Below are 22,405 nucleotides of genomic sequence, written 5' to 3'. Positions count from 1 at the left end.
GATGTGGGAATCTGTGAGTGTTTTTTCATACAACCCACTGGTTGAATGAAAAAAAAAACAAAAGCAAAGTGTATACCCAGCTTTAGTTATACTTTCCTTTACCAAGGCAAGTAACATAGCTGTGTCACTGTTAACTATTATTTTATTTTTGTTTTCTATATTTCACATACCTGTGACCTGTATTTCTGTATTTTCACTTCATCTATTTCACTTTTGTCCCCAACCTCTAATATTTTATCAGCTAGTACCGTGTTTTATTTATCTTCCTTGTGATAATTTTATTTGCTTTTATCATTCAAGTGTAAATTCAAAATATTTCTACGCTTGGTGTACACTTGTGTGGGAAGCAGCACTCTAATGGTCTGAATAAATAAAAAAAAATGATCTAAAATTAATAGGTGCACTTACCCGATTTATGTGCCACTTCATGGCATATAAATCGAGGAAGTCACCTTTCAGTGTTAGACTTCTATTATTCATCCTGCCTATTTATAAACTACAATCAATTTTTTTTGTATTTCTTCCTGATTATTTTTCACACAATAGATCACTAATTGCCCAGTTGAAATATGCAAATTGCCATCAATAGGGTTTGTGTCACTGTGACCATTTTATATTGAAGGCTCATTATTCTTGATAGTTAAAAACTCATAAATGTGTTACTTATTACTAGGAAAAATTACTATAGCAATAATAATTATTAAGCCAACTCTTTTAAAGGAGAAAATAACAATGTAAATGAATGTCTCCAAATAATGGTCTGGGCTACTTACTGCTGTAAGTTAGGTGAAATCCAATGTCAGTGTCCGATCCATTTGTATTAAATTCTATCCACAAATGATTTGATGTACTGTTGAGTATTAGCTTTAATAGCTCATTTTTTGTAAAGGCACCTAGAAGCCGGGAAGAACTCTGTTTTCCATCATAAACCTTAAAGAAAAGAAGAGTATATTAAGGGTAAATAAAACATAGAACAAAAATGTTGTAAAAAAATTCCTAAAATTGTGTTCAATTCAAGTACTGTTATAGTAGCTCCAAGATTAATTGTGTTATCAAGTGTTACATTTTGACAGGTCAGATGAAGGATCCAAACATTTCATTGCTGTCATGACTTGTACAATCAATTATGCTTTCAAATATTTTCAAGCCTTTTCTTCACCAATACAATTAATATTTATACCTGTATGCATCCTTTGAGATTTCATAACCTCAGCCTTTTTTGATAATCTACTTATACAGCCGCAAAGAAAAAAAAAGATTGGTGACATTTCAGTAGAGTGTGTCTTTTCTAAGTTTTCTAAGATCATCAATGAGCAAGAAAAAAGAAACAGTCCACTCTGTTCCTTCCTGTCAGATTCTATTAAAAGGAAATTGAAAATTTGAAGCTAAGCTGTCATCTTACATCTTTCCTCAATGTATGAGGTGACTTTTGGATTAAGGTATGAGAAATGAACTACTATATAACAATTTAAAGAAAAACATAGTAGTAATACTACTAAAATTTCTATATTCTATTCACATAAACTTAAAGTGGTTGTAAAGGCTCAAGGTTTTTTTTACCTTCATGCATTCTATGCATGAAGGTTAAAAACCTTCTCTGTACAACAGCTCTCCTGCCACCCTAATACTCACCTAAGCCCTCTCTCCGTCCAGCAATGTGCACTAGAGCCTTGGCAATCACGGGACTCCCTCTCCTCATTGGCTGAGACAGCTGCGGGAGCCATTTCTTCCACTGCTGTCAATCACAGCCAGTGAGCCAATGAGAAGAGAGAGGGGGTGGGGCCAAGCCACGGCACCATGTATGAATAGACACATGGAGTAGAGGGTGGCCTCATAGCAAGATGCTTGCTCTGAGGGCACCTGACAAGAAGAAGGGGCCAGGAGCACTGGCGGGGGGACCCGAGAAGAGGAGGATCTGGGTTGCTCTGTGCAAAACAACTGCAGGTAAGTATGATGTGTTTGTTGTTTAAAAAAAATAAGCCTTTAATATCACTTTTAAGTGTTTGTAAACATAAAAAATAAAAAATTCCACTGGCTCTTAAATGTATTTCTACATGTGTTTTCCTTCCTCCTGATAGTAAACTGACCACACAAAGCATGGCAGCCAAGCTGTGCTATGTGGTCAGGCTTCAAGGTTTCTGCTCCTGTCTTTTAGATACAGGCATGCTGTGTCTGCTTCTTCTGCGGTCACAGTAAGATCACGCCCCCACCCATCCCTCCTGCCTTTACTGATGGCAGCGGCTTCCCCATCCAGCCACTCCTCCCCTCCTCTTTGACAAAAAAAAATCAATAAGTGTATATTGATTGGTAGTGCTTACAAACCACTGTAAATAGTACTACTATAAAAATACTGTGCACTGTCACTGTACTAATGACACTGGCTGGGAAAGGGTTAACATTTAGGGCAATGAAGGGGTTGTACATACTTAACCATGTGTAATGTTTGTAAAGTGTGCTGCTTTTACTGGCCGATCTCTCAGTTTATTATGCCTTTCGCTTTCTTGGTTCAGTGGTCTGTGTTGTTTACCAACACAAGAGCTCTGGGCTGTGCTTGCACACAGCCGATCAGCAGGTCCTGTCTGTGAATCATTGGCTGGGACTTGCTGACAGGCTCCCGTTGTGTGCAAGCACAGTGGGTGCTGGATGGGGAGCACACGCCTGCACCAAAATTAGGCGGCGATGTACCAGTATGTCGCTTTGTATACAGCCACAGCTCACCCACAGTGCAGTGCGGGCAGGCATTCGGCAAGCAGTTAACTAAAACAAAAACACCAAAATGTCCTATAATGAACATCTATCATCAATCGTGTCATCTTATGATGCAGATTAGCATCAAGCATAATGCCCAAAGTCTGCCAACTCATCAAAAGAAACCAAAAATACCTCCTGCTGATGCATGTCTTATCCTGAGAAACCGTGACATCATTAGCCAAATCTATAAAATCCAAAAAGAATCTGCACTCCTCACACTCTTCGATCTTGTAATAATGAGTGCTCAAAGTGAATGCCATGGATGGTTCCATTCCAGAGCTAATTGCAAAGATGTAAATTCACCAGCACTCCAAATAGACACGTTTTGTCATGTTTATTGTGAAGACTGGAACACACAAGACATAAGAAACTGATGTATCAGAGGCCTCACAAGGCTCCTTTCTTAATTCAACATACTGGCACTACTTAGAGTGCATCTTTGCAATTGACCAAATATAGTCATGTCAATATATGTTCAGTGATGTCACTTGTGAGACCTTGTCCTTTTGTATATATCAGCTGTCATCAGCCAGACCAGTTATTTGGCATGAGTGAAGCAAAAGGACCGGCTATGCATTTGTGAGCAGTATTTGTTTTGTTTTTCTGAGGGTTGGCAAGCATTGGTATCATAATTGACTGGATCTACAGTGCTGGCCAATGTGATTGATGATGGATATACATCCTGGGATTAGTGTGGCGCTCAAAATAAATAAATAAATAAATATCAATATGTGATCAATTAATATACAAAAATAACATATAATGATTAATAAAATAAATACTCCATAAAAATAATGACCAATCCTCCTCCCTGCGACCCCTAAGGGCCAACAGGCTTGTAGGATCAACCTGGATCCTAGAATCAAAGAGGGCCAACACCTTTTCCTTCCTTCTTTGTCTTTACACTGGGTACACTGCATGTGAATTGGGACTTCCTGGTGTAGCAAGATGGCGTTGCACGCCGGAAGTGCGTCACCGCGCACCGGAGACTGCGGACTCGGTGTACCCACACATCGGTGAGGAGGGAGGACTGCTGAGATATGTGAGTTCTGCTACTTTGCATTTTGGAAATAAAGGAGTCTTTAATACTACACTTAGAGGGTGTTTTCTTCTTTGGCTCACTGGATTGGTGAGCCATTGTTCTTTAAGGCACCTTGGCTGCATAAGGGAAGTAGGAGGCCCACCAGGAAAGACAAAGAAGGAAGGAAAAGGTGTTGGCCCTCTTTGATTCTAGGATCCAGGTTGATCCTACAAGCCTGTTGGCCCTTAGGGGTCGCAGGGAGGAGGTGAGGAGGCATTTTAGCCACTGTTTGGAGAAGATTTTGGCACAAATCACCCATTGAGTATCACCGTTTATTGCATGAATTGATTTATCACTTGAAGAACATTATTATATTTGATTTTTTGAAGGAACGGACATTTATGTATTCTTTTGCACTATTTTTTGGCACTTTTACACTTTTTATTAAGTTGGTATTAATTTTTTGATCACCTATATGGTAATTATAAGCATGTGATTTATTTAAGTCACTTGATTCATTTTAGAGTGTGATCACTTGAGTTATTTATGGATGCACTTATATATTTATTTGAGACACTTCGATTTTTTAGAGTGTGATCACTTGAGGTATTATTGTCATTATTTTTATGGAGTATTTATTTTATTAATCATTATATGTTATTTTTGTATATTAATTGATCACATATTGATATTTATTTATTTATTTTGAGCGCCACACTATATATATTTATTTATGTTTGTACACTACACTAGGTATTAGTAGGAGAGTGTTGGCAGCTGTACTAGTTGTTCACCATTTTTAGCGCAAGAGGATTTTTTACACTACATCCTGGGATTATTTACTTAATACAGAGACTTGTCAAAAACTTTGAGTTTTATTCACACTTTACGTTTTATGTTAATGAATAGGCAGGGCCTGGTATTTTGGTGTCCACTTACTTTTAAAGGAAGCTTCCAGATTCCAATAAGCTCCCCACTTACAGACCTTAAAACAACCAGGCTAGGGTTGTGGGGAAAAGGCCTTTGTCCTCATCAACAGGAGGAAAAAGATGCTTTGCCAGGGAGGTCCCCCCTGAAAAGATACCCCCCCCAGTGTTGAGGGCATGTGGCCTGGTATGGTTCAGGAGGGGGGTGCACACATTTGTTCCCCTACTTTCCTGATATCCCAGGCTGCATTCTCAGATAAGGGCCTGGTATAGATTTTTTGGGGGAACTCATGCATTTTTTTTTGATTTTTGCTTGAAGTTCCCCCCTAAAATCGGTACGATATGTAATTTGATTGGAACCTCACACCTTTTTTCAATGGGGCCACATACAATTTTTACTTTTTACCTATAGACCTAAAGGGTCTCGTATGAATTGGGGGGATCCTAATCTGTTTTTTAATACTCTTCTGCACAATTGCTTACATGGCAAGGGCCCATAGCCTGATTAGGGCCCTCTCGACTCCTTCACAGAGCCCTAGCCCCCTTCAGAGATCTCAGCCCCTCCAGAATTGCTCTAAAATGCTTCCAGAAACCCCTATCAACCACAGTGAAATCAAGACCCAAACAAAGTCTTCTAGCCCCTTAGCCCCATCTCAAGCCCATAATGCACTTAAAAGCTTCTTACATTTTTCATCTTTCTGACACCAACCTCAGGGCATTTTTCCTCCTACTGGCCACCCAACATCAAATGTTTCATTTCCATCATTTCATTGTATGAGTTTAAACTCTTTTTTTTTTACTTTGGAGGCATGGATATGTGGGCCAGACATGTAAAGGAGGGGCCAAAAGGAGAAGGGACAGAGAACAGTGGGAAAAGGTGAATGACCAGGACAGCAGCAAGGGAAAGCCAGGGCTGTATGGCTAAAGGAGCTGAAGAAGAGGAGATACTGAGGGTGGTACATTGTGTGTGTGGCATGCTACTGATTAATGCTGATCACATATGACTCAATGTATGTACCAACATGCACACGTTTACATGGTACATGTGTAATACGCCCTTATGTACATACTGTTATGTATTGACATATATTTGAAATGCTACAATTTTGGCCATTTTCAATATATGCAAAAAAATAAATTAAAAAATGATATATATATATATATATATATATATATAGAGAGAGAGAGAGAGAGAGAGAATATTCCAATATTCCAAAAATGTTTTCATATGGGACTTTACTGCTTCCACATCAATACATTTAAACAAAATGCTCACATAGTAAACTCAGCATTTCTAATACTTGCCCTACCTCCATATTGCATGTACACACTCCATTTTCTCCAACATATCTGTATCTATATCTATGGACTGTTTTGTGCTATACATTGAACATTTGAATCATTTGAACATTTCCAATGGATTCCAAATGATTCTCATTAACAAATATTCAACGAGTTCACAAATATAAATAAATCGTAGTAAAATAAAATTAGTATATATGTATTTATTTTTACCTTTAGTATATCACCATCATGCAGTTGAAATGTTCTAGCTCTTAAATGGATTCCTTTTCCTGGTTGAGTCTCTATTCTGTAAATACATTCATGATTGTTGTCATAGTTTGCAGGGAAATTTGGAGACAGCAGTGTTCCTTCATTTCCGGTGATTGTTGCTCCACATTCAGCTGAAGACAATGGGTATATTAAAAACAAATGATTTAAAAAATGGTGAATTCTAATTGTACTTCATTGTTCATATAACAAAAATTACACAACTTTTTTTTAAAAAAGTGTTACAGCTATTTCTGAAGAAATACATTTAAAATGTAACATTCTAAATTCTGATTTAAAGCCACCAACTGAGATTACTGGAAATTGCATAGAGCATTCATGCACATAGGTGTAAAAGCAGTTTTAGAAAGTTAGCATCGCCATATTCACTGTGCAATTCAGAGCATTATCCTATGTGCATTGCTGACAAATACAATTTCTATATTACCTGGGAACGTATTGGGAGCAAGTGGTAGTTACCATCAAGTGATAAACAAATTGGCCAACACTAATCCCTCCCCATTCTCCAAATAATTTATTGTGTGGGAACTTACTGGGTTACAAAAAGCTTTGTCCCTTTAAACAACAGTCCACAGTAAATTGCAGCACTGACATCAAACACGGTGATCCTAACAAAGGTTAACTAGGATGTCAAGAGGGACTACCCACATTAGCTACTTTATTATATGGAGCATTGCCCCCTTAAGGGTTGCTCAGTAATTTTCAGGTTCTCTTTCTGAAAGCCCAACCTCTGCTGACACCACCGCACTCTTGTGACCAGAATAAATCTCCACTGTAAAATTGACTCACACACAAGTTAGTGTAAATCAATATGAAGTTTATATTGAATTTGAAAGTAGCTTGATCAAAAAGCACAATAAAACATTGGCATGGGCAACAAATATAATCACTCTTGTCGACGTTAAGTAAAAGTAACAGCATCCATAGTAACTGTAAGCAGGTCTGCTTTCACAAGTTCCCTATGGATAGGAATACCCAGCTAAACTTATTATTAAAGAAGGATCTCCCTAAACAATGTCTTCAGTAGAGGAGGGTTGTTAATGGATCATCCCCAGCAGAGTATCACTGACCTGGGATTCACAACCTAGATAAATTGATGCTGAGAAAAAAAGCTTTACTTGTTTCTATCCTGAGCCCCCAGATACAGATTTACGGTACCTGTTTTTACCCTGTATTCATTTATATCAGGTAAAAATCAAATTGGCACCTATACCTAGTCTGACCTACTCTTGAGTTCTCCTTTCCCCTAAATAACAATAGCAGCAGTTTCCAGCCCCTTGAGGTTGCTTGAGTTTTCAACATTTTTACTCTTCCTGTTATGTGGCTGATTCTATTGTTTTCTTTTTTGTTACAATTCTTACAATCCAGAACTCATGTATGTAGACTACTTAGCCCTATCACTGTTCCAAATATATCTACAATCAGAACGTCAAGATATGCACTCCTTGCCTTAAAGCTCAGCCATCTATGGTACATGCTTTAGCTATCTGCCTCTCTAGTAAAATAGCTGCTTAAATTGCTTCTTATTTATCTTTGGCATTGACAGGTCTTTCACTCAATCACAAGGGTCTTATCAGCCCATATTAAAGAAAAGCTACACTATATTGCCATATTGCCTGCCTTTACACGCACGTGAACTTTAATGCCATCCCAGTCTTAGCCCGCAGGGTTCAATAATAATTGGCCCACCCTTTGCAGCAATAACAGCTTCAGCTCTTCTGGGAAGGCTGTCCACAAAGTTTAGGAGTGTGTCTGGGAATGTTTGACCATTCTTCCAGAACCGCATTTTTGAGGTCAGGCACTGATGTCAGATGAGAAGGCCTGGTTTGCAGTCACGGCTCTAATTCATCCCAAAGGTGTTCTATTGGGTTGAGGCCAGGACTCTTTGCAGGCCAGTCAAGTTCCTCAACCCCAGACTCGCTCATCCATGTCTTTATGGACCTTTGTGCACTGGTGCGCAGTCATGTTGGAACAGGAAGGGGCCATCCCCAAACTGTTCCCACAAAGTTGGGAGCATTACATATTCCAAAATGTCTTGGCATGCTGACGCCTTAAGTGTTCCCTTCACTAGAACTAGGGGGCCAAGCCCAACCCCTGAAAAACAACCCTACACCATAATCCACCAAACTTTACACTTGGCACAATGCAGTCAGGCAAGTACCGTTCTCCTGGCAACTGCCAAGCCCAGATATGTCCATCGGATTGCCAGACATATATCACCAAGTGCAATGCAAATTGTCGGATGCAGTGGTGCACGCTGCCACTGGACTCTAGAGCAGTGGAGACGTGTTCTCTGGAGTGACAAATCGTGCTTCTAAGGCTTGGATGCAGCTGCTCGGCCATGGAAAGCCATTCCATGAAGCTTTCTATGCACTTTTGTTGTGCTAATCTGAAGGCCACACAAAATTTGGAGGTCTTTAGCTACTGACTTTGCAGACAGTTGGAAACTTCTACGCACTGTGCGCTTCAGCATGCGCTGACCCTGATCTGTCATTTTACATGGCCTACCACTTCATGGCTGAGTTGCTGTTGTTCTCAGTTGCTTCCACTTTGTTATAATACCATTAACAGTTGACCGTGGAATATTTAGTAGCAAGGAAATTTCACGGATGGACTAATTGCACAGCTGGCAACCTATCACGGCACCATGCTTGAATTCATTGAGCTCCTGAGAGTGACCCATTCTTTAACAAATGTTTGTAGAAGCAGCCTGCATGTCTAGGTGCTTGATTTTATACACCTGTGGCCATGAAGTTGATTGGAACAGCTGAATCAAATGATAGTGTATATAGAGTGGAGCTAAAAACTGAAAAGTGTCCTCATGTGCATACAAACAAATTAACTTTCACTCTCTGAAACAACCGCAATTCTCACATAGGAACTTCCCACATTTTTGCTAGTGTTTCTAAGAAGCAGAGGGAAGTGGTGATTGCTATCAGGGACATTGTATCTTCCACAAGTCCTACTTTTGGATCTTGAAAATAGAATGACATTAACTTATTAATCAAAGTTTAATAGAGCAGGCAAGTGAATAGTCCATATTCATAGGTCCCCTGAAAAAAGCCTATTGGCTGAAATGCATTGGAATGGAAAATGTAGTGTGGATGTCACATTGCTGCATATCTGTCAGCAGCAGCTTTCTATGTTACAGTGGTTTTGCATTGATTTATCAGTCCGTTTGTTTGGCATGCTATGCATGTGATTTTAATGGCGCAATAAATACTACACTATTACTATCTTTGCTGACTCCTGTGTGATTTTTATTTGCTACAGCTTGGCTGGGTGCTGGGAACTGGAGAGGAAAGCACTGTGAATGGATGCATAGGTTACCCTGGATGACACATACCTATGATGATATGCTAAGCTTGCTACACAATTCCTAGCAAAATTTCTGGTGAGTGCTCATTTCATAAGGTGGTGCTTTTTTAGACTGGGAAAAGCCTGGCAACAATATGAATCTTTCATGTAGGATTTATAATACATATGTTTTCTGGACTATACAAGACTTCTTTGCACTTTACTAGCACTTTGTGCACTTCTATACATAAATACTTCATTTGTATTGTGATATCATACTGCACTTTGGGATTCATGTATTTATATTTGTGTTAATTGTTGCACTTTACATAGATATGTGATTTGCTGCACTCTGTGATTAATTATTGCACTCTGATTGTGTGGTGCTGCAGGTGTTTATTTTTATGATTTCATATGCTTTTTGTATATCAACTTCAGTACACCAGCCTGTGCATTTTTTTCCCTGACCACTGCCAATGGCTATAGCTGCCAGCAGTGTTCATTGTATTCTGCCAGTTGAGGAGGCCCTCTGATGATAGAACACAGTAGCTCTGTGGAAGAAATTCCCCCATCAACACTGATTGTGTTGGTGGGGGAGTCAAGCAATTTTCTTTCCTTCGACCTGTGGATGAAGGAAAGAAAATTGCATAATGTATGACCTGCCTTAATCTAGTACAGAATAGCTATTTGTATCTTTGATTGTTTAATTGCTACAGTTAACATTGTACTATTTTACTCTTTTTTGTGATATAAATGTTTGTAGCAAACCTTAACCAATTTTATTTTTATTTTTTTGGATTAGGAAAGGTTTAAAACCCTGTTATGTTTCCTCACTTTCAGTGCAAGATACAAGGCTCACTAGGAAAAGTAGAGAAGGTGTATTTTCCCAATCAGGATACTGTCACAATCGGGGTCAGGCTTGAAGGCCAGTGACTATAGCAGTGGAAAGGCTCACACAGAAGCCAGCAGGATAAATATACAAGGAGATTCCCCTGGTGGGTTATGTGGGCTCACCCAAAGCGTGGGGTCTAAAAACTTACTGCTCCTGATGGTGCAGATGGGTTTCTCTGTATGCTAGGGGCAGTTCAGGGTCCTCAGGATTGCCCCACAAGGAGGTGAGCAAGCCAGGGTGTAGCAGAGCATGTAACAGGTAGGGGTCAAGCAGAAGCATCGTCAGTAAACAAGTTGTTGGTAACAAGTTGTTGCAGGTTGGGATAAAACAGAAGTCGAGGAACAAGCCAAAGGTTAGTAACAAATGGTTTCAGGATGAAATCAAGCATAAGCACAGTCAAGGAACAAACCAAAGGTCAGTAACAAATGGTAATGGAGATGCAGATGGCAGCAGGAGTGTAAGTTGCAAGATGTTAAATGGAGAAGAGCACAATAATCTGGCAAACAGGAAGTGCAAAGACATGGCTAAAATAGGAACTTAATGGTAGGAATAAGGAGTTAGAAGTTCACCAGAAACAAGATAGAAAGGACGTTTGTATCTCTTTTGCTGAGCCACCTGGACAGCTCCCTGCCTGAACTCTTGAACAGACAACAATAAAACTGCAGAGTACAAAATCTTCTCCAAAATAAAGGAAAAATAGGTTTTGATTTTAGATACTTTAAAGTGACACTGTAGGTTAAAAAAATGTATTCAAGTAGGTACTCTTAACTCAAAAAAAGTACCGTCTATTGCTCTCAGCCTCCTCCAAATCCCAATTATTTTTTAAAAATAAGAATATTGTTTGCTGCACGTTTACTTGTTTTTTTTTGTAGATTCAACAGGCTCATTACATTTACAAGTAGTTCCTTTTAATAACAACTTATTCAGTTGAAAGCTAGAACATGATTGGTTGCCATGCACAGCTGCACCAGATTCTGTCTGCTCTAATTTTAGTAAATTTCCCCCAAAGAAGACCGTACATGCTCACTTTTCTCATCGCTCACTCTGCTAAATGCCATTCTGTTCCTGAGAAATGACCTTTCAAAACCAACACTTTCCAGTGTCAATCTTCTGGGTCCATTGCATCTCCCTTGCTTGCCATTATTGAGCTCTGTGTCATTTCCCTGAAGACTTTGGAGAAGGGGAATGGGCATTTCTTAGGATCTGAGATGCATGCGTTCAGCAGTGCAGGTAGTGACAAAGGTGAAAATGTACACTGTTTTTTTTAGGCACAACTTCACTGAGAACATTTTGTATTGTGATGTCTGGTTGTGAAATATTAAACCACAATACAATGCACTTGTTTATACTACAATTATTTAGTATTCTCTTTCAGTATTATAAAAGGTAATTTTTGCATGTACATATCTCCTAAATCATATCAGCATGGCAGCATAAATATTTGTCCTCCAAATACATTTCAAATCATAATCCATTCTATGTGAAATAAATGTAATGTGGACACTGTTAAGTATGCAAACAGGTATTTGAAATTTTTCTAGTGGAGCTATGACTACACACCATCTTCATTTTGTTACAAGCACAAATATTCCATACTGTTCCTGTGACATAAATGGCAGCTGAAATCCCATATTTAAAGCTAAGATTGTAATAGTCTGAATATTTTAATCAAATAACCCTTATGTGTTGGATTACATTTGCATAATAAAGAGTATAGCAGTGCTATGAATGGTTGGAACATCCAATACCATGTAGAATATCCTATATTAACCACTTGCCTACTGGGCACTTATACCCCCACCCTGCCCATGCCAATTTTCACCTGTCAGTGCTGTCGCACTTTGAATGACAATTGCACGGTCAAGCAAAATTGAACCCATATGAAATTTTTATCTTTTTTTCACACAAATACATCCATTAGCGATGGTATGAGGTGTTTCATTAGTTGTTGGAGATAAGACATCAGGGTCTCAGGGGCAACTGATTCTGGAATGCCCCGGAATTTTATACTATTCTTTCTTGAGCGGTCTTCCAGATCCGCTATTTTAAGTTTTAATTGTTGTAGTTCTGCTCAATATGTGCATCTACCATATTGTGAGCCATATGCAGGTCGCCCATTTTATATGTTGTAGTCATGCTCAGTATGTGCATCTACCATATTGTGAGCCGTATGCAGGTCGCCCATCTTTTATGTTGTAGTCATGCTCAATATGTGCATCTACCATATTGTGAGCCGTATGCAGGTCGTACATTTTTTATGTTGTAGTCATGCTCAGTATGTGCATCTACCATATTGTGAGCCGTATGCAGGTCGCCCATCTTTTATGTTGTAGTCATGCTCAATATGTGCATCTACCATATTGTGAACCGTATGCAGGTCGCCCATTTTTTATGTTGTAGTCATGCTCAATATGTGCATCTACCATATTGTGAGCCGTATGCAGGTCGCCCATTTTTTATGTTGTAGTCATGCTCAGTATGCGCATCTACCATATTGTGAGCCGTATGCAGGTCGCCCATTTTTTATGTTGTAGTCATGCTCAATATGTGCATCTACCATAATGTGAGCCGTATGCAGGTAGCCCATTTTTTTTCAATATTATTCAGTCGTTTTGTATGTTCTTGTACAGGGTTAGATATATGAGCTATGACCGCTCACAGTGTAGAGTTTGTCTTAATGACAATAGCATGTTTTTCATTGTCAGCTCAGATACTGGCTGGTCAGATGCAGGAAATGCTTCAATGGCTGACTGCAGCTGTGAGTGAGCTTCATGAGGGATGGCAGGCATGTGGGGTTCTAAACGTGTGGGATCCTCTATTCTGGGCCTTGATTTTGCTGGGCTCTTGGCTGCAGGGATTGTGTGCTGGGTAAAAGTCTGTCAGCTTCCGTGGCTGACAGGGAGACTTGAAGCATCTGGGCATTGTGTCAGGTGATTCCAAGGGAGGAGAGCTTCCCTTCGGTGATCGTTTGATCTCCTTGTTGCGGCGCTAGTCGGTGTTCGGCTGGGATAGCTGAGGAGCTCTGTTAGTGAGCATCCATCACCAGAGCCAGCAGCGCATGAGCCCCATGTAATATATGTTTACATTTTCATAACAGTAGATCTAATTCATATTATTGCTATATACCATATTTTGTGTTCACTGGAATATTCCCAGAATGTTGATTATTTCTATTATCTGATTTTATACCTCGGTAAAAGTATTTTGGAAAAGGCACATTTAACTTAACTCTGAAAACCCTTATGTTAGTGCAGTGATATTGATAGCTGATTGATTTCAGTCCCTTAGACTTCAATTGCAGGAACTACAGTAATTCTGTACAAATTATGCACAGGGACAAAACATCACCTGATGGTATCATATTATTCACATTAATATTTAAGTGGAAACACAATTCACATGCCACCAGCAGTCTGTACAGATTATTCTTCCTGCAGTTCTCCTTTATTGAGAACCAGTCATGACTGGGTTTAACCAATAATTTGAAAATGTACTTATTATAAATGAGCAGGCTTAAGATATAAGATAGATGTTAGTCACGTATTTTAGCTGAAATCAATATGCATGAAGATGACTCTAGGCCAGCCAATAGGTGTGATATGATTGTTTTAAATTTATTGTACACAAAGTTTAGCATGTGGATTCATATAGGATCCAATACAAACATAGAAATGAAATATGGTTGTAGAGGTAAGATGAGATGGAATTTTTTCTTTAAATTTAAGTAGATTAAAAATGCAGTCTGTAACAATCAATATGACCATACAGTCCATATTGTTAAGCCTTAGTCTGTGTTCAGCTTAAAGGCTACCTATAAATACACTATATTGCCATAAGTATTGGGATGCCTGCCTTTACACGCACATGAACGTTAATGACATCCCAGTCTTAGTCCATAGGGTTCAATATTGAGTTGGCCAACCCTTTGCAGCTATAACAGCTTCAACTCTTCTGGGAAGGCTGTCCACAAGGTGTAGGAGTGTGTCTATGGGATTGTTTGACCATTCTTCCAGAACCGCATTTGTGAGGTCAGGCACTAATGTCGGACAAGAAGGCCTGGCTCGCAGTCTCTGCTCTAATTCATCCCAAAGGTGTTCTGTCAGATTGAGGTCAGGACTCTGTGCAGGCCAGGCAAGTTCCTCCACCACAAACTCGCTCATCTATATCTTTATGGACCTTGCTTTGTGCACTGGTGCACAGTCATGTTGGAATAGGAAGGGGCCTTCCCCAAACTTTTCCCACAAACTTGGGAGCATTAAATTGTCCTGAATGTCTTGGTATGCTGACGCCTTAAGACTTCCCTTCACTGGAACTAAGGGGCCAAGCCAAACCCCTGAAAAACGACTCCACGCCATAATCCCTCTGCCACCAAACCTGCCACTTGCCATAATGTAGTCAGGCAAGTGCTGTTCTCCTGGCAAGCGCCAAACCCAGACTCATCCATCGGATTGCCAGACAGAGAAGCTTGATTCATCACTCCAGAGAATATGTCTCCACTGCTATAGAATCCAGTGGTAGCATGCTTTACACCACTGCATCTGACGCTTTGCATTGCACTTGGTGATATAAGGCTTGGATGCAGCTGGCAGGCCATGAAAACCCATTCCATGAAGCTCTCTACGCACTGTTGTTGTGCTAATCTGAAGGCAACACAAAATTTGTTGGTCTTTAGCTATTTGCGCAGAAGTCACCAACTGACTGCAGAGCTCTGTGCGCTTCAGCATCCGCTAACCCCACTCTATCATTTTACATGGCCTACCACTTTGTGGCTGAATTTCTGTTGTTCCCAGTTGCTTCCAGTTTTTTTAAAATACTACCAACAGTTGACTGTGGAATATTTAGTAGCAAGAAAATTTTACGGATGTACTTATTGCACAGGTGGCAACCTTTCACTTGAATTCACTGAGCTCCTGAGAGCTACCCATTCTTTCAAAAATGTTTGTAGAAACAGTCTGCGTACGTAGGTGCTTGATTTTATACACCTGTGGCCATGGAGGTGATTGAAACACCTGTATCTCATGATTTGGAGGGGTGCCCCAATACTTTTGGCAATATTGTGTATATATTAGCTACCTTATCTATCTATACAATAAGAATTAAACATATACAACCCAGTGTTATATAATTAGAATATTCTGAAAAATGCAAATCTGCGCTAGTTTTCCATAAAAACATAGCAGCTGCCACATTATCCTGATACTAGACATTCAAAATTTATTTTAAAAAAAATATATTAGTTTGTGCATTTTTTGGAATAAGTATATAAATAGAAGCCTCCTCATTTAATTGTGTTTTTCAGCATCATAATCTCTGCTTACCAGTGCTTTCTTGGAGAACTCAGTGGTCCCATTACAGACATAAAAGTTCAAGAATTGTTAGCAGAAATAAAGGCAATGATTAAAATCTGCATAGCTGTTTGTTTTTCTGATCAGTTCACTTGATTCTTGTTGCCAGGTGCACTGTGCTCATCTCCAGTTGTAAGCACACAACTCAATTTTTCCTTTGGGACATCCATCAAGATTGAAGCCTTATGGGATAGGGAATTGCAAAGTAACTTGTAGAGAAAGTTAACATGATTCCCTTTAAATGCTGAATGCAGATTTATCAGACTGCTGTGTTTTCTACGTTTGAGCAATAAGCAAAAATCATCAGGGAATTATTTACTTGCATGTGTTAACTGCATTATTTCTTCCCTGCCTCACAATTAAATTAACTAGTGTAAATTAAAACTCAATAATGGTCTTAGTTTTATTAAAGTAAGGTTAAGAGACCAATTTTATTTGAACTGCAGTCATAGGCACAAGTAGAATAGATATATCCTTTTTTATCTTTGTAGCTTTACAAAGTATCTGCTGACATCTATTCAAACTGAATAATTATGCTATGCATCTTACAGTATATATACCTTAAAGAAACAGATTGATGTGACATTAATCTAACTGCTAGCCGACATAAAGGAAAACAGAACAGTTAGAATGACAGCTGATAGTATCCTCTAAGTTATATATTTAGCTGGCATATAAGAACTGGTTTCCCTAGCATGAAAAAAAAAATCAGAGGACATTTCAAACTAAATTCGCTTATCTCTCATACCCTTTCCAATATGCTAGCCAAGTCCCCCCCTCTACCTCCCTAGATGCATACTTTCTTACTTTGCAGTCATGCTTGAGAACTCCATTCTTTGTTTACATTCAGTTGGAAATCCACAGTGTGTCAGCCACACCATACAGTAGAAATCTATAGTCTCTTAAGCACTGCCTACTTTGGGTCACATGCAACAAACAAAGGTCATGAGCAGGATTGCAAGGTAGTTATGTATCTTCGGTGGTGTGGCTAGACTAGCATAGTAGGGTGGGGGGGTGGATAAAATCACTTGAACATGCACTTATCATTTAATGTGCCAGTGTCTCAATATCAAAGCTCTGCCCATCTGCGAGGTGATGAAGATTTTTTTTTTTTCACACTGATTGCTTTTACACCCATATAGGATGTAAATGCAATCAAATCTCCTTCTCTCTGTCTGCATTCCTGCAGCCATTGAGAACTACTGTGTGAGCTGTGATTGGTCACAGATTGTCACATGGAATAGTCTTGTACCATGTGACCTCTGTGATCATTCACAGATTTCACACGTAGTAAGCAATGTCAGAAGTGACATCTTGCTTACTACTCTGCATGTGATCACTGATCGCGGTGCTGCGCACTACCAGGAAGCGCACACAAGCAGGGGGCGGGGAGGCCGTTTATAAATGGCCACCCAAACCTGCGCTGCCACTGTCCGGCCATTTATATACAACCGCCGGACGGGAGGTGGTTAATACCAAGAAAATATTTATACCACGATTCTCGAAAACAATTATGTAATCATACTTTTGAACACCTTATTCATCAAGAAACATTTATAAACATCAGGGTATTCAATGGATTAAAACAAACTGTCAGAATGAGGAAGGGAATCCTGTGACACATTAGAATCCCACCCCCCATTCAGTTATTCTATAACAGGCAGTGTGAACAATGAAATAACCTTTCTTAATGGTAAAGGAGGGAGTGAGTCCTAATGCAACTTTTTACAGCAGCTTAGCCTGGAGCCCACAGTTTTAACAATCATAGCACTGGAGATTCAGAGATAGGAAGAGAACAGGTCATCCCAGTAATTATTTCTCCAGGATCCAATTGCCTGCATGGCGTGGAGCATACTCGAGCCGGGAAAGGTGTGCGGTGATCAGGCTATTTCTTCCTATTTCTACAGCATGGATTGGGTATTGACAAACCTTTCTACATCCTGTGCCCTCACTAGTCAGTGGAGTCCAATTCATCAGACCTTGCATTTATCATAGGTCACAGATTTATATAATAGAATGGTTGTTCCTTAGTGAGTGACTGCATTAATTAAGTGCTACATGGGTTACATAGAATTTTAAGAGACAATGTATATTTATCTTTGCTTCACCCTTTGCTCACTCAGCTGGTTTTATTTTACATGTTAAAAAAATGATTCAACTTCCTGATCTAGTGCCACATTGAAGGGTACTGGAACACAGCAGCTCCCACTGAGAATGAAAGAAAACCTGCTGGGTAGGAACCTCTTGAAACCAGATCACCTGATGCTTCATACAGGGAACGGATATATGGAGCTGTTCCTGGGTAAGACTCAAACCTGCTCATAGTCTGTGCTGAGACAGCTATGAGACACTAACACAGCTCTCAATCCCAAGATGGCTGATGGTGCAGACTCAAGGTGTATTAGAGCTGGTTCCTATCCCCTTCTCCTCTGAACACAACAGGGAAAAACTCTCATGAAAGGATCGCATAAGCAGTGGCATCTCTACTGTCCCTTATGATCACCACAGGGGTGGAAAGAGCAGTAGAAGCTGGCATCAGTGAATTGAGGAGGGAGACAGAGAGTGAGCAAAGTACCTATCTGAGGCAGAACTCTAAGATTCAACCCCAGAAAAATAATCTCCCACAGGCTAACACCATTATAGAGACACTCAAAGATCTAAGAAACCCTGCTGAAGAAAGTCAAGGATTTGGAGATCTGGTCCAGGAGGAACAACTTAAGCATAATCTGTTCCCCAGAATCCTACAAGGTGAGCTCACTGCTAGAATTATTTGCCACTTCTATAACTAAAGAATTAGGGCTCCAAACTCCCTACATAGCAGAAAGAGTCCACCACTTGGGCACTCAATCATAAATTAGAAGATTGCTCTGGTCTGTGATTGTAATATACCTCAAATATGCAGATATTCTAGCTACACTGCAATGCTATTGAAAAGTGCATTCAAAATGGATAATCACAAGATTCTGCCCTTTGCAGATTACTACATAGAAGTGACATGCAGATGCAAAGATTTCCAACAAGTCTGCTCAACTGTGTTTCAAAGATGTATTACATTCATCCTTGCATATCCAACTATTTTATATCTACAGAATAATTATAGAAAAGCGCCACACCCTCAATTATGTATAGCAGCAACTCCAACTCCAAAAAGATTTTTGGCATCAAATAAAACATAGGAATGCGCTAATAATAAACAAAAAAAAAAAACAATCAATTAAAGTGTCCATAAATTCATTTGTGAAAGTCCAAACACCATAAACATATCCAAAAATCGTCATGTGAAAAAACATAACACCGCGATCAATCCACCACCGAATAAATTGGATGAACTCACCAGAGCTGTATGCTGCTCAAATTATAGACCAGCATAAGCGCTATTGCTCTGGGAGCGATGAATGTAGCAAATTCCAGACTCTTTGATGTAGTATTCTGCAGTGGTAATATTCAGATAATAGAAAACACCCCTCTGTAGTATAGGCAGATTCCAGATATTCAGGAGGAATGCTCTGCAGCCACTCTTTCATGAATGAATAATCACCATATCTCCATAAGCATTGGGACCATATTTAGGGACAAAGAAAAAAACATAATAGTGCAGCATGTCTTAAAACAATACACATTTATTTTAAAGATCGTGACTCACAAACAAGGTGTCTAGACCGACACCAGCATCAATCGCATAAGCAGTGAAAACCTCCACTCACCGCGGATCATCTCCGACAATCACAGGAAAAAAACGTAAGGACGTCAGCATCCGACTGGCCCCGCCCTACGCGTTTCGTCACCACAACTTCCTCAGGAATTTGAGCAGCATATAGCTCTGGTGAGTTCATCCAATTTATTCGGTGGTGAATTGATCACGGTGTTATATTTTTTCACATGACGATTTTTGGATATGTTTATGGTGTTTGGATTTTCACAAATTAATTTATGGACACTTTAATTGGTTGTTTTTTTTTTTATTTATTATTAGCACATTCCTATGTTTATTTTATTTTATATCTACAATTACCAAATGGCAAACTTACCTTCAAGTCTCCATCTGAAGCTAAGAGCTTTTGACAGTCACTTAGTACTTGTGGCCTCGCTGACCTGCAAATCTTTATGGCACTTGGACTCACTCTTTTCCTTTACCACCTGCAAGAAGTATTGCCTATTCTAATTGGATGTCTCTACCTTTGTTTTATAATATAAGCAACACCTAAACTGGAATTCTTTGTAAATAATTTAACTGTTATCACACTGGCCCTAATTTCACTATGGAAGAGATCCTGTTTCTCAGACAGCCTACTTTCCACAGAGAGAAGCCTCCTCTGGATGGTTTGCTACCTAGTTCTTTCCCAAATTAGTGAAAATAGGCTCAATGTTATGTTGTGGTTTAAAGCAATATATACCATATTGAAAAAATACAAAGGAAAAGTTTTTTTTTCTGTTACTTATTTTTCAGGTAGCTTGGCTTTTAAACTTGGTTTATGTCTCACCTCTCACCTGCCCTAGAGACTGCGTCAATTTATATTGACTGACATCCCCCCTCCCTTCCTAATGCTTTACTGTGTGCCAGGCTAATGCACCCACACTATCCTTTACACTGCAGCTTTATTGTTATGCTTTTATTGTAATGTCTTTTGCTTTATGAGAGTTATGTTATGGATGTTAAAGGGGGTGAGCAGGGGTGGACTGACCACTTGGAAACTCGGGACAGGACGCTGACACAACTACTGTGAGAGGGTAGACTGATGTTAATAATGGGGATATGGAGTCTTGAAGAAAGCCAATTTGGCCTGAATTTGGAGCATATAAATGTAATATTGTTAAAGGGATGTCATTGTATCTGCAGTTAAGGAGTATATACCATCCTTTGGTGTCTAGTATAAAGGTTTGAACTTGCAGGGTGCAGTTGTGTTTGGTCAAGATAGCAGCCCCACCCTTACCCGTTGTGTCAGATGCTGTATAAACTGTGAGGAGATGTTTAGGGTGAATTTAAAAGAGCTCCCCTTCTGGAAGTGTTTTTCCTGAATTAGAATCACATCCGCCTAAGATTGTCAGAATTCTCTCATAGTCAACCACCTCTTCCTAAAAGAAGTTAGCCATTTAACATTACAAGAATATATTTGTAAAGCCATTGTAATATGGGAGACAACCATATAAAAATTCTATTGGCCTGAGAAAGGTAGCTATCATACTGTGACAGTGTAAAAAAACAAGGTAAACATAGACACAAGACATGTTTGTATATATAGTTGGGTTTCGCTCCATTTTTACAATGTGGGCCTAGGAAAGGTCTTTGTGTCCAGTAAACTAAAAACAAAACACAGAATAAATCTGAAAGCCTGAGCAAACTCAGGAATCTATGGAAGATACCACAGATTAGTTGGGAAAGCATAGGGAGGTCAAAAAGATGACAGACACCTCCTGCCATTTCTTCAAATTCAATACTATTTTTGGAGTATGACAACCATATTATTTCCAAAGGTTATCCATATGGGAAAAAGTTGGTATCCTGTAAAGGATATAAAAGATGAGGTTTTAAAGACATTAATGCCATAGGAAAACCACCTAGCCAGGCTATAGATGCGAGAAGTTCAATCAGGTTCCTGCTGACAACCAAGACGTAGGAGTTGCACTGTGGGATCGGGATCTGGATCTTCATCTTGGATTTGGCCGGTGTCCAGATCTTGTTTGGAGTGGTTGTAGACCTGGGCCATGGGATGGGGACCGCCAAGGCTTCTTCTGGTAGAGGAGGTAAGCTCAGGTTCCTTAGGAAAGCTTCTCCTTCTTGAAGATCTTTAATGTTGTGTTAAATACCATCTTTGGTCACCATAAGTCTAAATGGGAATCCCCAGCAATAGATAATACTGTCTTTTTGCAAGTGAAGGATCATTTTGCGAAGTGAATGCCTTGTTGCAAGTGTAATTGGGGAAATATCACTATATATATCTGTATTTTCTCTCCTCTGTAATTAATTGTAGTTTTGTTGCATGTAGAGTTAAGGAAAGTCTCTTTATTGTCATAATAGTGAAACCTGATGATGATGTCTCTAGGCCCAGCTCCTGCTCTGGCTGTTTAGAAGCCAGGGTGTGGTGGGCTCTGTCCATGAAAAAGACCCATGAAATAGTCCTGTAGCTGAGCATCCCTTACTGGCTCTGGCATTCCCCGGATACGTAGGTTTTGCCTCCTCTTCCTATTTTCTAGGTCTTCCTTCTGAGACTAGAGCTGAGAGACCTGTTGTTTCAAAGTATGATTATCTATCTCAAGCACTTGGACATATTGGAGTAAATCATCAAATCTGGATTCTAGATGATCTGTGCATTCCTCCACTAGTGCATTTTTCCCCTCAGCTCCTGAGCTATCTTCCCCACTTTAGCTGGGAATGGTGTGGGAGATATTTTGTAATAAAGTGTGCAGTTTAACATCTAATACTTTCTTTGAGGTAGGGAGGAGAGGAGTGTGCTATGGATGCTGATGAACGGATTACCTCAGCCATGCGGTCAGTGATGCTGGAATTGCCGGATCACTTGAGAGTAGGTATGCAGAGCACATGATGTATTTCTCCATGCGGCTAGGCCGCGGCTCAGTGGCGGGCGTAGAGAGTGGTTTCTGG

General features: G+C 39.6%; 1 protein-coding gene across 1 annotated transcript in view; it reads right to left on the bottom strand.

Annotated features, from left to right (window-relative positions):
- Positions 1-22,405, bottom strand: part of CSMD1 (CUB and Sushi multiple domains 1) — a 2,075,474-nt gene that overhangs the window by 562,497 nt on the left and 1,490,572 nt on the right. Inside the window, exons 22-23 of the mRNA XM_089679519.1 lie at positions 6,214-6,383; positions 774-930 (exon numbers count right to left, since the gene is read on the bottom strand). Of these exons, the coding sequence (XP_089535645.1) occupies positions 774-930; positions 6,214-6,383 (327 nt within the window). The remainder of the gene's footprint in view (positions 1-773; positions 931-6,213; positions 6,384-22,405) is intronic.

This window comes from Staurois parvus, unplaced genomic scaffold, assembly GCF_062004578.1.
Source record: "Staurois parvus isolate SC_StPar_1 unplaced genomic scaffold, SC_StPar_1.0 ptg000226l, whole genome shotgun sequence".
Classification (NCBI taxonomy): Eukaryota; Metazoa; Chordata; class Amphibia; order Anura; family Ranidae; genus Staurois; species Staurois parvus.
Note: the sequence above shows the minus strand (reverse complement) of the source record. Positions and strands in the feature narration are given on the sequence as shown.